This window comes from Cyprinus carpio, chromosome A20, assembly GCF_018340385.1.
Source record: "Cyprinus carpio isolate SPL01 chromosome A20, ASM1834038v1, whole genome shotgun sequence".
Classification (NCBI taxonomy): Eukaryota; Metazoa; Chordata; class Actinopteri; order Cypriniformes; family Cyprinidae; genus Cyprinus; species Cyprinus carpio.
The window spans coordinates 14310915-14331446 of NC_056591.1; the positions used below are offsets into that span (position 1 = coordinate 14310915).

At 37.3% G+C, this 20532-nt stretch overlaps 3 protein-coding genes across 5 annotated transcripts in view; 1 reads left to right on the forward strand and 2 right to left on the reverse strand.

Moving 5' to 3' along the window:
• The window catches only part of LOC109045026 (nesprin-1-like), a 115547-nt gene extending 113319 nt beyond the window's left edge, over nt 1–2228 (forward strand). The window contains 1 exon segment of the mRNA XM_042778325.1: nt 1299–2228. Within this exon segment, the coding sequence (XP_042634259.1) occupies nt 1299–1560 (262 nt within the window). The 3' untranslated portion in view covers nt 1561–2228.
• esr1 (estrogen receptor 1) lies at nt 2056–14869 on the reverse strand. 2 transcript variants are annotated; one of them, XM_042777717.1, is made up of 9 exons: nt 14681–14869; nt 13805–14249; nt 11807–12024; nt 7633–7749; nt 6799–7137; nt 5572–5710; nt 4370–4503; nt 3911–4094; nt 2056–3636 (listed from the first exon to the last, which is right to left on the reverse strand). In XM_042777717.1, the coding sequence occupies exons 2-9, from the start codon at nt 14131–14133 to the stop codon at nt 3270–3272; spliced, it is 1827 nt and encodes a 608-aa protein (XP_042633651.1). In that variant the 5' UTR covers nt 14134–14249; nt 14681–14869; the 3' UTR covers nt 2056–3269. The 2 variants fall into 2 exon arrangements, with proteins under 2 accessions (XP_042633651.1, XP_018982092.1); XM_019126547.2 differs by lacking the exon at nt 14681–14869 and having other exon boundaries at nt 13805–14651.
• A 970-nt stretch (nt 14870–15839) lies between these two features.
• Nucleotides 15840–20354, reverse strand: armt1 (acidic residue methyltransferase 1). Of its 2 annotated transcripts, none has more exons than XM_019126550.2 (5): nt 20112–20354; nt 19458–19563; nt 19091–19332; nt 18019–18184; nt 15840–17661 (listed from the first exon to the last, which is right to left on the reverse strand). In XM_019126550.2, exons 1-5 carry the CDS (start codon nt 20162–20164, stop codon nt 16882–16884), a joined length of 1347 nt encoding a protein of 448 aa, XP_018982095.1. In that variant the 5' UTR covers nt 20165–20354; the 3' UTR covers nt 15840–16881. The 2 variants fall into 2 exon arrangements, with proteins under 2 accessions (XP_018982095.1, XP_042633652.1); XM_042777718.1 differs by lacking the exon at nt 20112–20354 and adding an exon at nt 19762–19937.
• Nucleotides 20355–20532: the final 178 nt, after the last annotated feature.

Sequence of the window (20532 nt, forward strand, 5' to 3'; positions counted from 1 at the left end):
TCCTCTGTGGTGGGAGTCCACACAAGTTGTTCAGTTCTAGGAAAGGAATTTGTTTTGGTTCCTAGTCAAGGATTCTTAGTAATCGTATGTGTTATTTTCCCCAAGAAAATAATATTGTGTCTGACAATGTAACTTTGTGTCCTTTGAACATAAAAGGTTTGAAGAAACTATGTTCAAAATCCCGATGCGTCCATCATCTTTCTCCATTTTTGATGCCATGTGAAAATACTGAAATTTATTAGTCATTTTCAAAACCATGTAATTTTTGGTTGCTGTCATTGTTTTTTGCAGTTTTATTTTTTTTTGTGCAAACAATTCTTTGTGATGCTTACACACTCATCTCTGCCTTATAGCAAAATTAGCAAAAATACAGAAAAGCAGCCATATTGTGTGAAACCTTCTGATACATTTCATTAACAAAAATAAACTTTATGTAATGCTTAACAAAGTATTGTTTAATTTACATTAAATAGATAGAAAGGCCATGAAACTTTAATTTATATATTTTCATATTTAAATGCACTTGAACTGCTGCTTTGTTAAGCATTATATCGTGTTTGTTGTGTCTTTTTAATGAAATATAATAAGAAGTATTACAAAATACTCACTATTGATTGTAAATACACAATAATAGCACAAATATGGAAGTGAAATCTGTCCAAGAACAAAAGATTTAATGTGTGCAGTTTGTCCATAAAACATGCACTTCTGTGAGTTAGTGACTAAATGTATCGTCATAAGCAAACACAAAAACAGTGACAGATGTTAAAACTGTTTGCTTTGTTTAAGATGGATGGAAACTGAGTTATCAATGCAAGTGTCCTTGGATGGAAAAAAGTCAAAAAATCATGTTTGTGAAATTTGAAGCAGTTTTATTTTAGTATTACTTATATATTATTGTATTCATTCAAATGTTTAATTAGCATTTACTTTTATTTTTTTAGTTGGAGTTTTTGTTTTTGTCATCATTTCTATATATCTTTAATTTTTATTTCAGATTTAGCTTTAGTCATTTTAGTACATCAACTCAAACTTATTTTAGTTAGTTACCAAGGCAACATTTCTCATTTTCTTTTAATGTTTTTTAATTTTTTACTTTTATTTCACAACAGTTTTGAATAGTTTTAGTTGTAGTTGTAGTTAACGAAAACAACACTAATTTAAAAGGATACTTTTTAATACAAATCCCCCTTTCACATGATAAACTGAATAGAAGACGTTCTGTGCTACTCACAACATTTCCGTGTGAAATTAGTATTTATCAGTTTATTCTAATCTATTATTATGATGTTTTGTAGGTTGCCCAGCGGTTCTGGCTGCGTTTCGTCTCTCTCTGGTTCCTCCGGGTCACAAGGTGGCGCTGCTGTGGCTCGCTGCCAGCCCTTTCTGCTGCGGGTGCTCAGGGCAGCTCTGCCACTGCAGCTCCTGCTGCTTTTCATAGTGGGCCTGACCTGTCTGGTGCCCATGACTGAGCAGGATTACAGTTGTGCCCATGCGAACAATTTTGCCCGGTCTTTTCATCCCATGCTCAGCTACATGAACGGCCCACCGCCTGTATGAGCAGGAGGACAATTTAGCAATGCCTTCTTCTGGTTCATATTAAACTGCAGGACACAGAATGGACTAGTGTTATCCAAAGCTGATTGTTCCTGTTCCTGTACAGTTACTGCTGCTAATTTCATTTTTCACTAAACAGAGTACAATTGAACTCATTGCAATGTAGAGTAGTGTTGGACAGCCAAACTGGTTAACCTTTTCTGTCCCAAGGAAACAGAAGAAAAACTATGAAACTGTATATAATTATGTACTTAATAGCACTGACATAAGCATAAGGTACTGCACTTATACCGTCCAAGAAAATGGCCATAATTATTTGCTTAGGCTAAGGAAAGTGTTTTATTTTTATTTTTGTATTATTTAAAATTGTAGAAAAAGGTTATTTTGAATATTATTTAAATAATATTTGGCATGCCAAATCAAATTTTATTTTTATTTTATGGCATGGAGTTCACGTTTTTTAATTGTTCAGAAATGTAAAACAGTCACTTATGTAGCTCTATGAGAGAAGTGTGCTTTTTATTACCGTTATCTACTTACTGTATCTTAATTTGTGTGTTATGACAATTACAGGGTGACAAAAACATTATGATCGCGATGTCTATTTCTGTATGTACAGTTTGCTAATACTGACAATAAAGACACATCTTTTCATTTAATATATATATACATTTTGCTAGTCTGGCTATTATGTTTAGGTAAAAGTATTTTTTTAAACTCTATCCTTTATAATTATTTCACCCAAATTAACATTTCCACATTTAGGTCCTACAAATTAAAACACACTGTACAAATCATACCATTCAAGTATCAAATGTAATAGCTGATAAATGAAAGTCTACTGGACTATGACTAAACATATTCACAGATTTGAGGAAAAATATGACAATCTAGTGCAAGGCAGACAGTGTCAGTTCCTGCATTAAATGTGTACATGTGATTATAGGCCGTTATTAGCCTTCACAATGCTTAGAAAAATCAGCATTTATATGTCTGTTAACATGGCCATAAAACCAATTACAGCACTTTAATACAGTAAAAATAGTGTTTAACATTTTGTCATATTAACCGACCAATAACGTCTTTGCACAAAAAAGATGCCACTAATATCACCACTAATCACAGAGCATTTTCCCCCATTTGAGTTAAAATTACATACTAACATATTTAAAATAAAGCAGATATATATATATATATATATATATATATATATATATATATATATTTACATAAATTGACTTTTTCTTTGTTCCAAGGGTAACATTTCTCCTGTTTTCAGTTTTTTTCCCACACTTTATATTATAGTGTAAATGTTACTTTATATTAAGCATTGCTTGTAATTATACCTAACTATTATTATTGCCATAATGCATATAGAATTAGTAACATGAAAAAAATTTAACACATGCTGCAAAATGAAGTTCTTTATTCTACAGTTATGGTAACATTCCACTTCTGACTGACAGCTCAGATTTGACAGTGGAATGTCAATATAACCTCACCTGTTTTTTAAGAAGAATTAGCAGCTTCTACATAAATCTGTCTCAGTGCGCCACAAAGGCCTAAGAGCCCTTTTTCACAAGTTTGACACTTTTTCAAAATGTCTTACAGAACTAATGAATCAAGTGACCATAGCTGTATAGTGTTTAATTTGAAGACTCAACCTGTCCATTTCTTCAAATATGTTTTTACGTTTTAAAATGTGTTCATTTCTAGATGGGTCTTCCAGAATCTAAAGTGTTCTCTGATAAGGCACAAGGAGAGACTTCAGTTCCATCTTCAGATCTATTAGACAGCACTGACTGGTTCACAGTCTTCACATTCCTCAGTTGTTGGATTGTACATAGATCAGGGGTCTGGACTCTGGCCGTGTTGGGCTGCATGGCTCCAGGACCTCTGGAGGAGCTGCTGCTGCTGGCTGTGGGTGTAGACGAAGAGTCTTTCTCACTCTGTGCCCACAGTCGCTGCACTTTTCCTGAAGAATGGAATTGCTGGGCGTCCAGCATCTCTAACAAAAGGTCATACAGTGGGACTCGATTCTTACATTTCATTCGGTATAAGTGCTCCATTCCTTTGTTGCTTTCAAAAAAAATAAAAAATAGAAAACAAATGTAACGTGCATGACAGTAAGCAGTAATAATTCAAAAAAATATTTAATGATTGCTTATGAATGTAAGAAGGTCCCATCAAACGGGTAAAGCTCTTCAAACCCTCTTTTTTCTATATAAAAAACATGTGAGCTGTGATACAAAAGTATTAATTTCTTTAAAGAATGATTATCTTTTTGACCCCAAACTTTTCAATGGTAGTGTGTATGAAATGATGTTTGTTAATCTTCTTATCTGTTCTTTACCTCATGTGTCTGATGTGTGAGAGCAGCAGCAGGAGCTGGGCCTGACGTCGAGACTGCAGCTGTAGGGAGGCACCTGATTTACTGATGCAGTAAATGAGGGCATCAGTGATGTTGTCCAGCATGCACTGTACCATGAAGCTGTCCATCAGGGGCTCCACTGAACTGGAGCAGAATGAAAATGCACCTGATCAGACAGAAAAGATAAACAAAAACCATTTAAACATTTCATATCAACTGCCACCTAAGACATGTTTAGGGTTTTACACCTAGGACATGTTATACAGAGATGACGAATAAAATCTATCATAGTTTCCACACTCTAAAAGAAAATCTGTAAAACCAGGCCACTGTATTTTTGATCAAATAAAGGCCACCTTGGTCAGCATAAGAGACTCTGGAAGATTACCTGAAGTACTCAAATCACAAAGTTCCTTCACTCTCTGTGACTTGCAGACTCACCAGAATTGAGAAGTACGATGGCTTTGAGACATAGGAATTCCTCCAGCTTGAGTTTGAGACTACGGAAGCGAGCCACAGTCGCCAAGAGCATGTCGAAAATCTCAGTCATCCCCTCGACACATTCTCCTTCGCTCCTGTAAAGAGGTAGACCAGCTCTTTACCAATGCCAAGAGATTGTTTATCTCATTTATTGCAATATGTGCCTTAAAATAGCCCTGTTTGTTTTTCTTTCCACCTCCTCTAGTGAAGCTGCAAACATTGTACATGCTGTTTACTGTTTACTTTGCTCTAGAGCAAAGACTGGACCTCTAATGGACTCTCTTTAGATCATCTGTCTTTCATTAGCTCTTATCCTATCTTAGCAGTTCTTCCTTTCTCTCATTCAGCCATCTTATCTTTTTTTTATCAAATTTTTACTCACCCTTTCTCCTCCGTCCTCCAGGATTCTTTATTAAACTATCAATCTCATACTTTTTTACGGATGCTGGTTTTGATTAGATTCGTATTCCCTTAGTGATGACGCTGTTCTTCAGAAGCCCTTTAAGGAGCCTGTTCCCAACCGGGTCTTCTTTAATTACAATCTACTTGTGACATGGTCTTCTGAATAGGAGCACTAGGCACTCTGGTAAATAGTTCACATCCTTTTTAACAATCTAGTTTTCATTTCTTAATCATTCAATTTATTTTGTGAGGCATGCCCCTCTGCTGGGCCAAATCCCTTCTGCATGGGGAAAAAAAAATCTACATTGCAACTCAATGTTCTTTATGAAATTGAAGCAAAAAATAAGCAATATAGCGAGAATGTATCAGGTCAATATGACATCTCAAAAAGCCCACGATCACACTAACAGCAAAATTGCCTGAGACTAAAATAAAGCCCTGAGTTTCATTCGAGTCCCCGCAGGTTTCTGTCACGGCATGTTAGTGCTTTTCCATTATTCTTAACAGTTAATTGAAACTAAATGAATTCAAAACAATTTAATGTGCTTTCAAAGCTTCTCAAAGTGTGATTGCACAGTTTTCCATGTCTGACTAGATGAAGTATTGGTAACAGCGAGAGTGAGTCATTAGATTGGATTCAAGTTTTATGATTTTTTTATTATAGCCTCACTAAATGAGTTGTTCCAATATGGATCCAGACAAAAAAATGGAAATACTTATTGTACTGTGGCCTACAAGAGGAGGTGCAGAATATCCAGTACCTATCCAGGATGAGATCCTGAGCAAAGATGAGTTTTCCAGGTGAATGAATAGACCTCCATATGAGGCCGATCATCAACACCTCCAGCCAAGAGCTCTCCAACAACTGAATCTGATCATGCAGAGAGAGATCCTGGAACCCTGTTGACAAGCTTGAGGTCAGTCAATACTGAAAATTCAGCTTTGCCATCACAGGAGTAAATTACATTATAAAATATATAAAAATGTAGTTAACATTAGTTGTAGTAATATTTCTCAATATTTCTGTTTACATTTAACAACCCCAATTTTTTTAATGGAAGTGTAAGTTGTGTAGTCATGTCCCTCCTTTAGTGTGAATTTAATGGGACTTGGGTGTGAAGTGAAGTGTGGCCAAGTATGGTGACCCGTAGTCGGAATTTGTGCTCTGCATTTAACCCATCCAAGTGCACACACACAGCAGTGAACACACACCCGGAGCAGTGGGCAGCCAATGCTGTGGGGTTTGTAGTAGTTGGGATTTTGGTGCCTTGCTCAAGGGTCTCACCTCAGTCGTGGTTTTTAAAGTGGAGAGAGTGCTGGACATTCACTCCCCCCACCTACAATCCCTGCCGGACCTGAGACTTGAACCCGCAACCTTTGGGTTACAAGTCCGACTCTCCATTCATTAGGATACAACTGCCCCATGATTTGAGGTAACACTAGAATGGGTTGCAAATCAAATGTAATACTACTACTATTACTTAAAGTGATGCTTGCACCACTTCACGGCATATTTCTTGCCTATAATTGAAATGATCTTCTTTGGTGATGTATAAGAGAAACAAATTCCACCTTGCAGTAAATAATTATGGAACCAGACATTTTTAGGGTTGTAACCCCTCATACAACATTTAAGTTTTGTCCGCTGTATCTCATAAGATAAATTGTTTAATTCTCTGAGGAGGACTTATTAAGACATCTGAACATCAAATATAATGAGCAAGTCTTTTAATGTGTGCAAACTCAGCTGGAGGCCAAATCAAACTGAGGCGCAGCACAGATCCCTGTAATAACACCCATGTTCTTTATCTTCACACCTGTGACCTTGTCATTTGAATCTCTGCCACCTGTGCTGTCGAAACCTGCTGCCACGGTTACAAAAACTGGCAAAGCTGTCACTGGGGGTTCTTTTCCTAGAAGTGCTTCCTTCAGATTTAAAACTCTCTCCCTTGTTGTTGCACTTTAATTGATCTTTGAAAGGATTTTACCTGGTACTTTCTTAGCCCAGGCAATCATGTGGACGAGTTCTTTGTCAGCCATGTTTGTGAGCAGGGACATCATGGTGACCTCGGTGTATGGGCGGCTGTGTTTCTGTCGTGAGCAGACGGCCGGGGGCTCTGCCTCCAGAAGCAGCACCAGCACCTGGTCAGGAGGCATGCATAAAGCACTGACCACACCGCCGCTGCTCTTCGTCCTCTTGTCCTGCGGGGGAGCTGTTCTCAAACTGGTACGGTTTGACTGCTCACTGTAGCTCTTGATATGATCTTCATTACTGCTCCTCTTCCTCTCACGCCTGATAGCGCGGCCTCCGCGGTCCTTACGAATACCTGCAATGGATAACATGTAGATTATTACTTTTATTATATCCTAAACTATTTGACTAAAAGTTTGTCATGGCCTGATTTTGCACCATTCAGAATAAAAAGAAAACCTTTTAAATCTAATTTCAGTTAAACTAACAGGATGCAGCATTATTTTTCCATGTGAATTATCCATAAGCAATTTATATTTTTTATTTATAATTTTATTTATTAATAATTACAAATTATTAAATATAAAAAGTGAAATTAAATATAATGCAATACATTAAATATAAATTAAATATTTCTCTCTCACACACATGCACAATTAAAGAAATGTAATTGTATTAACCAAGGTTTAAGGAAAAGTTTAAGAAATAAACCTTAAATTCTGAATGTTGCCTATGCCTAGATAGAAGTAGGGGAAAATCTTCTCTAGATCATAACAGATGGTGCATATATGTGTATGTGGGAAATAAAGAGAGAAGAAGGGAGAGAAAGCTAGGAATATCTTTTATGTACCTCCTTTCACCATGCCTACTTCATAACACTTGCGTAGTCTGCATGCTTGGCAGCTCTTCCTGCGGTTTCTGTCAATAGTGCACTGGTTGGTCGCTGGACAAACATAGTCATTGTGACCTAAAGGCAGAAAAATGAAGTAGGGCTTGTTTTTGATCATTCTTTTACCCTCAAATTCTTACTTAAACAGTAAAATGCTTATTACTTTTTTTTAAGATCAGTTTTCAGAGATGTTTCCCTTTTTAACATTGTATTAGCGATATGTAAATATTGTTCCGTCAGAAGCAACAAAGAGTGCATCGCAGCGCATCAACAGTGCATATCTGATTAAGCGCTGAGAGCAGGTACATGCTGTTCCAGCGCTCCAAATGAAATTTTAAATTAGATGATTGTGTCTCAGCCAGAAATATCACACAAACACATACACTCTGACATCCAAACCACTGTATAAAACCATGCATACAATCATAATGAGGACTGTAATTCTACAACAGAGAATCCAAAACATATGAAAATAAAAAGAATAGATAATGTTGGTAAACGCAGGTTACTAAGCTATTTTGGGTGGCCAGAACAAATTACCTGTAAACTGTAAAGAGCAGATCACCACCGTGCCCTTTAAAAACACTGGCTACTCCCTGAAACTATTGCTCAACAATATATACTTCACTCATACTTGACTGGAAAAAACTCTGTGTATATAAGGATCTGAATTTGTAACATTTTGTTGCAGGGATCTTATTATATTAAACAATTACATATAGGCTATAAATTATAGGGTATTTTTTACAAATCTTTTAAGAAACCCAATCCAAATTGCTGAAAGTAATAATGTATCTACTTTGCCATTCCCTCTGCCTTCCTGTCCTGATGGTCTGTCTCCCCTAAACATCTTAGCCCTCTATCATTCTGCACTCCCTTTTACTTACTGTAATTCCCCTCACCCAGTGTGTCCTAAAACCCATTTGTCAGGTATACACTTACAGTCATTTTCCTCCAGTTTCCTGCTCAGTTTTCCTCACCAGAATGGCAGTTAAAGTCAGCATCAGTAACCTGCTCCAGGAAAGAGCTCATCAGGAGCTTGCATGTAAGGGTCAAGCTCAAAACACCTACCTGGCCTCTCATTTTACCAAATCCACCCAGATCTGCACCCCCTTCCAATGCAATACAGAACTGCAAATAAGGTGCAGGCAGAAACATCTGTGCTTCATTGTACATATCAGGCAGCCTTTCATCAGATCTAGCACATGTGAGACTTTCATTTTCACCTCTTTCTAACAGCTTTAAAAGGAAGGACAGTAGAGAACAGGCAAGGATGATTATCTGTGCCACATATTCCCACATTTGAAATTGTATTTGAAAGCATAAGGGCTTGACTTGAAAATTGTTATAAGAAAATCAATGAAAATCTAATTAAAAAATGTTACGCGCACACGTAATGTCTGACCAATAGAGAGCGCGTTTTGTGTGAATGAATGGGAATCCACCTGCTAGCAGAGAGATTTGTGCTCACGCATTTGATGTGCTCTTGCATAGGCTATATAATGCACTCTGAACATTTGTCATTAAAATAACTCCATAGAAACTGCCTCAAACTAACTATTAAAATGAGAAAAAAGTCGTGTCTGAAAGCTGCGATTGATTTTTTTAATTTGGTTAAATGAATGGAGAATATCGTGTTTTTCCATGTGTGCTGCTTGACCATTTCCGTCAGAGGTGCTCGAGCATTGATGAGGTCCACACTTATTCCTTTGAGCCATCCACGCAGTCATCAACGGAAAAACCTCACACCCCTAATCCTAACCATTGCGTATCATATATAAAGCACACCAAAGTCAATTTCTGTGTATAAATAGAATGCCAAATAGAAACAGAAAGTTGTGGTATTGATACGCACTTTCATGTTTTTATTTTTAGACAATTTATTTACTTATTTTTTATTTTAGATTTTTATTTAAAGACAATCATATGCTCTCGCGGGCCACATTAAATTAAGTGGCGGGCAAGAATAGGCCTGTGGGCCTTGAGTTTGACATGTTCCCTATAGTAAGACAATCTCTGGTGTCATGTCTTTTGCACATCAACACCCAAAAATGCTTTGCGTTTCCCATTGTAAAGGCAAACACATGCTCTGCATCCAAAATAGCATAATTCCCTACTATATAGTATGTGAAAAACAGTATGTCAGCCAAGTAGTATGTTCAAATTCATAGTATTCGAAAAACAGTTCATTTGGATATATTTAAATTGGTGGAGCAAAAACAGACAAAATGACTGCAATAAATGTACAAACCTGATTCCAAAAAAGCTGGGACACTGTACAAATTGTGAATAAAAACAGAATGCAATAATGTGGAAGTTTCAAATTTCAATATTTTATTCAGAATACAACATAGATGACATATCAAATGTTAAAACTGATTTTTTTTTTTTTTTTAAAATGTATCATTTTCAGGGAAAAATAAGTTGATTTTAAATTTCATGGCATCAACACATCTCAAAAAAGTTGGGATAAGGCCATGTTTACCACTGTGTGGCATCTCCTCTTCTTTTTATAACAGTCTGCAAACGTCTGGGGACTGAGGAGACAAGTTGCTCAAGTTTAGGAATAGGAATGTTGTCCCATTCTTGTCTAATACAGGCTTCTAGTTGCTCAACTGTCTTAGGTCTTCTTTGTCGCATCTTCCTCTTTGTGATGCGCCAAATGTTTTCTATGGGTGAAAGATCTGGACTGCAGGCTGGCTTTTTCAGTACCCAGATCCTTCTTCTACGCAGCCATGATGTTGTAATTGATGCAGTGTGTGGTCTGGCATTGTCATGTTGGAAAATGCAAGGTCTTCCCTGAAAGAGACGACGTCTGGATGGGAGCATATGTTGTTCTAGAACTTGGATATACATTTCAGCATTGATGGTGCCTTTCCAGATGTGTAAGCTGTCCATGTCACACACACTCATGCAACCCCATACTATCAGAGATGCAGGCTTCTGAACTGAGCGCTAATAACAACTTGGGTTGTCCCTGTCCTCTTTAGTCCGGATGACATGGCGTCCCAGTTTTCCAAAAAGAACCTCAAATTCTGATTTGTTTGACCACAGAACAGTTTTCCACTTTGCCACAGTCCATTTTAAATGAGCCTTGGCCCAGAGAAAACACCTGCACTTCTGGATCATGTTTGGATATGGCTTCTTTTTTGACCTATAGAGTTTTAGCCGGCAACGGCGAATGGCACGGTGGATTGTGTTCACCGACAATGTTTTCTGGAAGTATTCCTGAGCCCATGTTGTGTTTTCCATTACAGTAGCATTCCTGTATGTGATGCAGTGCCGTCTAAGGGCCCGAAGATCACGGGCATCCGGTATGGTTTTCTGGCCTTGACCCTTACGCACAGAGATTGTTCCAGATTCTCTGAATCTCTGGATGATATTATGCACTGTAGATGATGATAACTTCAAACTCTTTGCAATTTTTCCCTGAGAAACTCCTTTCTGATATTGTTCCACTATTTTTCGCCGCAGCATTGGGGGAATTGGTGATCCTCTGGCCATCTTGACTTCTGAGAGACACTGCCACTCTGAGAGGCTCTTTTTATACCCAATCATGTTACCAATTGACCTAATAAGTTGCAAATTGGTCCTCCAGCTGTTCCTTGTATGTACATTTAACTTTTCCGGCCTCTTATTGCTACCTGTCCCAACTTTTTTGGAATGTGTAGCTCTCATGAAATCCAAAATGAGCCAATATTTGGCATGACATTTCAAAATGTCTCACTTTCAGCATTTGATATGTTATCTATATTCTATTGTGAATAAAATATAAGTTTATGAGATTTTTAAATTATTCCATTCCTTTTTTACTCACATTTTGTACAGTGTCCTAATTTTGGCATGACATTTCAAAATGTCTCACTTTCAACATTTGATATGTTATCTATATTCTATTGTGAATAAAATATAAGTTTATGAGATTTTTAAATTATTCCATTCCTTTTTTACTCACATTTTGTACAGTGTCCTAATTTTTTTGGAATCGGTTTTGTAAGTTACTTAATATTCACTTTTGTTCTGAATGGTTTAAGCAATATGAAACTCGTAATCTGTTTTTGTGAACACTTACAACAGAATCATAGACATGCTGATATTCAGAACAGCAAGACTGTGCATGTAACAGACTGGTTACCTTGAGTGCTTCTCTTGAAGAAAGCTTTACATCCCTCACAGGACCAGACTCCATAATGATAGCCAGAGGCATAGTCACTGCACACTGCACAGAAGCGTGTCTCCTTCTCTGAATCAAACCCTCCTGTGCCTCTTGATCCGGAGTACAACTCCTGTCTGTCACTGCACAGCTCCTCACACAAACCAACACCTGCCTGCTGAGGAGATACCACACTGGACCTACAGACAGAAAGAGGATAGATGTCAATATAGAGCACAGTGAATGATGATAGCAACCAGGCTAAGCACCAAGCAGCTCACTACTGCAGAGAAACTGACTTTTTTGTTGTACTAATTCACTAGTAATCACGCTTCATGTTTCAAATAATTAAAGTTGCACCATTATTCAAATTCTGGCCAATATCGATAAGTGGATAATTATTTCCATCTTAGCTAGATTTTAAAATCAATTCTATTTTATCTAAGTACATCTAAAAATAAACAATACAAGCTCAAATCAGTAGGTTTAAAGGTGACAAGTGAATTTAGGCCTCACAGCATTATTTATTAAATAGAGGGAAAAAAAGGTAATGCACAATAAATTATCCAACACTGGTCAATATTGGGGAAAAAAAATCACTAATATTGTGCAATAACCAATATGGTACCATACCATTGTGCATCCCTATAAATAAATAAAAAATATATATATAAATTATACAAAAGACAAATTTGTAATATCCAAGGAGAATATGTACGTGACTGCAAACATGGGACAAGTGTGACCATCCCCATTTCCTACTGACCTCTTGTTCCAGTATTTGTAAATATTTATGTTATCTTTAATTCTGATGTCCAACAGATTTATTGCATAACTCAATAATGGACTGCAGTGCTGTGCATGACATCTGGGGTCCCCAAGCAGCCTAAAGCAATGGATGAACTGCCACATTTTAAAGTGAAGTTAATATTCTCATCATGTCAGAAGTAGACAACAAATTTAAACAATAGGCTTTACTAATAATAGTCTTTTAAACATGCGCCATTATTTTTTATTAATCTATTAACTGTCCCTAGATCTCATCTCAGTTCTTCTGAAAGTGAAAAATGTTCTCCCTGTGTGTTCGTTGTTTTCACTAACTGTACTTTCCTCAAGGTCTAGAGACAGAATTTGACCAGAGACTCTTCAAATGTACATTTCTTTCTGTGACGGGTGTAATTCAGTGCCCATGTCATATTGTGGTGTTTACAATCCTAACCTTATTTTTTACAAGAAGTCAAGAAATACTAATAATTAACAGCACAAACCTAGAACATAAAATAAACTCTAATTAGTCAGAGAGCACTTGATATGACATGCAAGGAAGAAATGTGTGAACCACCATAATAAAACCAATGCCAAAGGCCATCTAGCATTAAATGCTGGTCATCCACAACCTACAAACCTATAGCCACAACCTATTAGTCACATAAAAAAAAGATGTTTACTCAATGCAGTATTCTAAGGTTATGAAATACATGAAACACGTTGTTTTTTTACCATACATTTTACCTTTGAAATATTGTCAAACGCCATAATGGCTAAAATAATAATAATAATAATAATAATTTAAATGTTCAAATGTTGGGTAATAATGGTACTCTATTTATTACAAATGTCATGGTTTGTAAGCCAATTAAACATGTTCAGAAAATGTGTATAATGTGGCAGAAATGTTTCACCAGGCTTTGTGTATGTTAGGTGTTCAAAATTAACCTCTGTGAGCCGGTATCCAAACAGGATTTGAGTGCTAAACCAAACATTATCCCTCAAAGAATCCAGAACCATCTCTGATTAACTGGAGACCTGGCAACATTTCCAATGTTTATATAAGTTCTAAAAACCCAATATACCTCTTAAAGTTGCGTATAAATTCATGAACTTGTAACTATTATTTTCTTTCAGAACTTTGAATTCTTCACCTACAAAACTATCCAAAACATGAACACTATCAGAGCTCATATTTAAAGCCGAACTGACCTGTAGACGGTGCTAGAAGGGGTGTCCAGGTAGTAGGACACCTGGTGGGTCGAGTGGTGTCCACCGTGATGGCTCAGGTATGGGGACGACTGAGGGCTGGAGGGTGCAAAGATGAGAGGGCTGCTGGATCCAGTGCCTAACGACTGCAGATGTTCTTCAACAGGGGGCGCGTGGGGGTCCGGGGGAGCTGGGTAGTATCCAACCGAGGCAGGCTCAGCGGGTGATGAGGTGCCGTAGGTTTGTGTTGGGTTTGGGAACTCATAGGATCCATCAAGATAGTTGACTGAGGAGCTGATGCCCCCCACACTGTGCTCCTCCTTAGGGTACATGGTCGAGAGTTTGTGGGCAGCTGGTGGTGAGGAAAGCCCCTCCAGGTCTTCTCTCTCTGGGCTCGGGCTGGTCCTGCGTCGCTGCCTGGCACCAGCAGCCTCTCCGCTGGTCTGACCTTCAGACATCACCATGGAAACACACACGCAGAGAGCATGACTTAAAGTACTATCTGTTCATAAGCAACCACAAAAAGACCATTTCTGTCTTTTTTTTAAGCTCAGTTTTTTTTTCTTTCTCAAACCCTCTCCCCCTTGTTCTGCTTTGTCTCCACCCTGCTGTTCTGCCTACTCCTCCTTAAAAATACCGTCCTTTCTTTTCCAGTCCGCCTTGGGCTTAAAGGACAAAGTGTGACGTTTTTCTAAGATATGCGAGTCTGCTCTCATTTTTCCTTCTCTTTCTTTCTTAAAATACTCTTTCCTACTTTTTCTTTTCCATTTTCTATCTCTTTATTTCTTCAGTATTTAAAACTGATATTCGAACAAAAATGCCTTTTTGTGGCCTTAAATATTACACTTTAGAAAGGATAAAATACATGAGCAACTGTACAGGAGAAAGATGGATAGTCAAGTCTGATGCGATGTGCTTTTCTATTAAAAAGGAAACGGAGACCACTAGAGACACAAGGAATATTATTTCTTGTGGAAACTCAAAAGAAATGAATCAGTTGTTAAATCCTTTATATAGTCCTCTGATTATAAGTTTAGCCCCACAAGTAGCCTGGATGCATCCCCTCACTGATGTATCTCTGACTTCTGTGTCCTTTTTACTTTTACTGTGGGTGGCTCTGACTAAAAAAAAAAATGAGGTAAACAAATTAAAGACAGCCAGGTCGATACTGGCGGTCACTCTTCAGAGCAGGTCATGGCAACCAGGTAAACAAGAGATAGGAGGTCACCAACTGATTTACTTGCCAAAACCTTTGGATTTTACAGGTGATGTGTTTTAAAACCACTTTACATGCTGCCACCAACGGAAATTATACTTCAAAGAATTGATTGCATTTGTTGAGAGATTTTTGCAAAAGGTTAAATAAGGGAATACAATATTGCTCAGCTCAGAAGGGAAAAATAAATCTGTTTGATCGTAATAATTTCTTTGTACTTTACTATATAAAGCTGAAATGGAAAGTGTGTAGGTGTCCGTGCTCTTCATGAAATGCTGTGTTGGACATTTGGCTAATTGAGTTTTGATTTCTCTTTAAAAAGGAACATTATTAGTATTTTAATTTCCTGGTAATACTTTCTGTGTGCTGCAATAAACACTACTGTTCAAAGGTTTGGGGTCAGAAAGAAGTTAATACACCGCAATAAATTAGTCTAAAACATTTTAAAATAGAAAAATAGTTCAAATTGCAGTAATATCACAATGTTTACAGTATTATTGTAGTCTATTTCTGATCCAATAAATGCAGCCTTGGTGGGAAAAATCTTACGAATTTAGGACAATCCCAAGATGTGAATATAATTGTCTTTTTTATAATTTGTTTTAATTAAAATATACAGCACTGTCCTCAAAAACAATGGCTGCTAATTTATTAAATTAAAGCATGCTGATTATTAGCTATGTTCTTTTACAAAATAGAGCTGAAAATAAAACAAATTGTATTGATAACCTTTTATATGACACAGTGTGTATGATGTACGCAAAATGCATGTATCAATCTGCTGCCTGCAGGTTTCTGAGAAAAACACTAAATAAACAAAAATGTCTTTCAATCATTTATTTGAGGCCAGCTGAAATCTTTAAGTCCAGCTTAGCTCTTGCCGTAAGGGAACTGGAACAGTTCAAAGACCAAAACCATGGCCTTGATTTTTAGTAAAAACAGCATGAACGAAACTGACCCCTAAACACCAAAAAGATAGCGTTCACGTGATTACATCATCAAATCTTTGGGTTGCTTTATTTTTTTACTCTTTTCTTTGCTCTGTAGAATGGAAGCAAGGCTCCTTGGAAAACCCAGGAAGCATCCACACACACACCAAAAAACACTGTAAAAGTTAACAAATTGCGCTCTCAAAGGAAAGGTCAGAGAAGAGAAATTAATTGCAACTCTAAATCGAATTGTTAAACACCATTACATTATGAGAGTTTCATTTAAAAAATATATATATATTTTTTTCTCTGAACTTTATTCAGTTGCATTCAGTTTTCAAAACAGTTGGCATTTTAACATGTGTGAGTACATACGCATGGTATCCTGACTAGCATCTGTTTCCAGCATGCTCATAAATAAGCTTAAAAATAAATCATCATGGTGCAACTTTCACCCAACCTGGTAAACTATCTTCAAAAATTGCTAGTCAATCCAAAGTGTAAACAATAAAAACTCTCTGAGATGGTGTGTATATATATATATATATATATATAGATGGAGATATATATATATATATATATGGCCAGTATTTTTTCAGTAACCATACATCAACAATGCAAACAAAAAAGCATAGACTGTGTAAACTATGATCAAAAGATTGTCAGGTTTCAAAATGCCATTATTCCATTTACAAGGACATTAGGTTAGGTTAAGATTTATTTCAGTGTTTGATATGCAGAATCGGTAGGATTCATTACGTGATTTGCTTCCAAATGAAACAACTGTTGCATAAAAATTCCAGCAAAGATAAAACAACAACACATTTGTTTGGCATGTTAGTAACTGAACCAGCATTAGTGCATTTTAGTCCTTCATCTCTTGCTTCCTGGTAATTTCCTCTTCAGTGAGGACTCTCTTTTCTTTAAAAACGACTCTACTGTTCTCTGTGTGGACCGCAAAACTGTACCACAGCATATTTGCTGTTAGTCATCCAGTCTGGATCCTGAGAGCTGAGCTTCTCAGCCTGGCCTGGCTGTAAGCCCACCTGAACATCAGCCTTCAGTGTCCTGAGACTGCAGAGAGGGGCAGGTTGGAACCCCCTCAATGCTTGATCAAACGGAACCGTGTGCTCCCATTTCCTATCTCCAGTAAGCTTCCTGTAGTTAAGGTCTCCTTTGAAGAGAATCAGATCAGAGCCCTGGAGCGTGCTGTAGAGATCAGCTGCATCCACCGCCATGTCACAGAACTCATGGGGCAAGGTCCAAAAAGAGTGGTCATGGTAGGACCATGTACCCTCCTTCATGAAATGCTTCCACTGGACGCCGCTGGCTGACATCCACTTGTGATTGGATGCCACGGTCTGCATGATGGTCCACTCAAAGTCTTGTTTGGTGACGTCTGAGACGAACCACGGGATGGACTTGCCATGAAATCGGATTTGCTTGGCTAATCCGGCAGACACAAGAAAGCTAGCAAGGACTAGATCAGTAACAAGCTCAAAACCAGCGTTGTCTAAAACAATGTCCACTCTGGCATTCTTTATCCCTGAAGATCTGGATCCTTGAGCAGCAACCAGCACTGACCAAACCATGCTGGAGTTATCCACTAGGATGAAGCGCTGGAGATCAGGAAGAGAATCGATGGGACTGGACTTTTGGGAGTTGTCCTGACCGCCAGAGATGGACAGATCACACTTGTTTCCCCACAGAGAGACCCAAAATACACAGTACACCAGATTATGTGACATTATTGTATCACCAACAGCGTAATTTCAATTAAGTACAAAAGTGCATGCTGAAAACATCTAGGCCACGCCTAGGCATGTTACTTAGCACCACAAACTGGATGTCATTTGGGTAACAAGATTCTCTGTTCTAAATTAAAGATGTGACTCTTTAAGCTTGTGGTTATGGCTCACTGAACTCAATTAGAATCTTCCATCTTCACGCAAACAAGAACAGATGATTTTCCTAGTTTTTGGTGTTGTGTTCTGATGACAATGTCCCATAAACAATCGTTTTGAAAGGCAGGGATCCTTATATGCTGCAGCTAAAATCATGGAGACACTGACCTGGAGTAACTTGAGAAAGCTGTCTCGCAGCTGAATCTCAGTCATATTCTCCATGTTGGTGACGAGCTCCTGAAGGTATGTACAGAGGGATTTAATCGCCTGTTGAGATTCAAAGAAGCTTTGCGTCTTTCCCTCTTTAAACCCGTCAAACTTATCCATTGGTGGACTGTGGAAACATAATGAAACAAGTCAGTTAAACAATTCAAAATATACCAATGCAACATGGAGAGAGTACAATTAAACTTGGTTAATTATTAATTACAAAAATACTTAAAGAACATTTAAGATCGCACTTTAAATGACTATCAGTGCCTTTCATTCACAATGGCTGTAAAAATGATGGAAACTATTTCACTAATTACTACACTATTGCATTTCTAAGACAAGTCATTCCTTTAAATTCATTTAGACCTGTACATATTTCAGGTCTCCCTTGGATTTATATATATATATATATATATATAAATCCATCCATCCATCCATCCATCCATTTTATCCGTTTATTGCTAAACTAACATGTCAAATTGTGTACACATGAATTTTACTTGTTTTAAATTAAATTAAAACCATTTTATTTGGAAATTTAATTGCCATATGGTCATGTGAAGAGACATCTTACTAACCACTTAAAACAACATCTCTCTTCATAAAATAATTTATAGTTTTGTTATATAATTCTAATTTTATAACAAACATTAAATTTACAGTATTAGATTTGAGAAGACTGTTTTTTTTTGTATTATTTTAATAAAAAATTATTTTTACTTTTTTTGCTATTAATTGTTAAATTGAATTCAAGTTTAAGATGCTTTGACTTTTGAGTAAAACTTTGACAGTAATAATTATTAATTAACTGATGACTTTTTGATGATTGAGTATATCGTTAATTAAATATATTGGAGAAAATTTTACTTTTTACTATTAAATGCTAAAGTTCAATTAAACTTTAAGATATGTTAACTTTTAATTGAGTAAATTGTGACACTAACCACAGTAGTAATTTCACTTGAGTATAATATCTTAGTGAAATTTTGACTGCTCATAATGTACGGAGTAAGCTGATTTGCCTTACTTCATATACAGAGCCTCCTGGATCCTCCGGTACATGTAACACTCCACATAGAGCCATGGAGACTTGAACCAGCTCACAGGCCTCCCGTCCTCCATCAGGTCCTGCTGTCTTCGCATGTATTCATTCCAGGCCTCTGTGTCCTCAGCATTATCAGTCAGAGCCAGAACAGGTTTGTCTGTCTGCAGCTCATTCCTCAGCCTGGACAGGAAGGAGATAGCCCTCTTCTCTGCCTGGATCCCCTCCTGAGAAAACATTATATAGAAGTTAAATCTGGGAAAACAAGTACAGGCAGGCCGGTTTTATTTTAATGACATCTGAAAATACTGAAGATGGTAAATGTAAAAAAGCAAAAGATCATAAAAAATACCTCGCCATATTCTTTGAAGAAACTGTCTTTATTGCGGTGTAATGTGTCTATCACTTTTGTGAGTATGGTTGGTAGTCTGTCTCTCACAGTCAGATAGGCAAAGGACCTAGAAATGGGAAATAATTAAATAATTTAGGTGAAATTGTTAATTACTTAAAAATCAGTCTGTGATTCAGAAAAAAAAATAGCTAGATTTATTATGGGAAACCTGCTACCGCTGAGACAACATAAGGTTTCAATAGCACTAGTAATTTGAGGAATAAGGCAGAAATACATCTAAAAGTGAATAAATAAAGCCCATTACTAGATGATAATAAGCAGTGGTTGGTTATGTCACTGTCACTTCATCCATATCCAGCACCAGCACTGCCTTTGAAATAAATGTGTCTCAAAAGCTGTATAGACTGCACTTCTAGAGACGCATTATAAGCGCGTTTCGACCATGTATGACTTGGAACCGCCAATGTTGCCCAAAAATGCTGTTTAGGTTGGCGGCTGTTTTGAATCCCAGACACTGACAGACTGCATGCAGCACACATTCATTCTGAATGAACGACACGTGAACAGACGAGACATTTCTCGCAGCAGCCTAATTACATATCAAACACGTCAACGGTGAAGCTTCAAAGCATATCTATGATCATGAAGACATACCCCTCAAACTGAGCAGAGAGTGACTGCGGGGCCCAAATTCCCTCTGCCTCCATCTTTGCAAACAGGAAGGATTTCAACAAACTTTATTTGCGAACGATCGGTGACCAATTCACAAAGTAAAGTGAAAAATATCAAATTATTTAATACACTCTGTGTCCTTTAAATTACTCGCATATCGTAGGAATACTTGCAATCACAAACACTGGCATGTTATTTATTGTAGTCTTTTGAGTGCTTTGTGCTGTCGATATCGCTTCGTTGACACTACTGTCCTCTAGTGGCCATGCAGAGAAACTGCGGTCTGAGACGTCCACACAAACACAGCAGTGGCTATTAAAATTCATATTAACCTATTTTCAGTATTATTCATTCAGTCAGTCATTTTCACCATGTCATGTATCACTGCAATCTCTACAAGTAA

Excerpts from the sequence above, each read along its gene's own strand:
- esr1 (XM_019126547.2), bottom strand. The coding sequence starts at position 14,265 with ATGGTGATGTCTGAAGGTCAGACCAGCGGAGAGGCTGCTGGTGCCAGG. Across the intron at positions 7,138-7,632 it reads AGTAGGCATGGTGAAAGGAG|GTATTCGTAAGGACCGCGGA; the intron begins GTACATAAAAGA and ends TATCCATTGCAG. Across the intron at positions 5,711-6,798 it reads CTGGGCTAAGAAAGTACCAG|GGTTCCAGGATCTCTCTCTG; the intron begins GTAAAATCCTTT and ends GCTTGTCAACAG.
- armt1 (XM_019126550.2), bottom strand. The coding sequence starts at position 20,164 with ATGGAGGCAGAGGGAATTTGGGCCCCGCAGTCACTCTCTGCTCAGTTT. Across the intron at positions 19,564-20,111 it reads CTCTCTGCTCAGTTTGAGGG|GTCCTTTGCCTATCTGACTG; the intron begins GTATGTCTTCAT and ends TCCCATTTCTAG. Across the intron at positions 19,333-19,457 it reads TCTTCAAAGAATATGGCGAG|GAGGGGATCCAGGCAGAGAA; the intron begins GTATTTTTTATG and ends ATGTTTTCTCAG.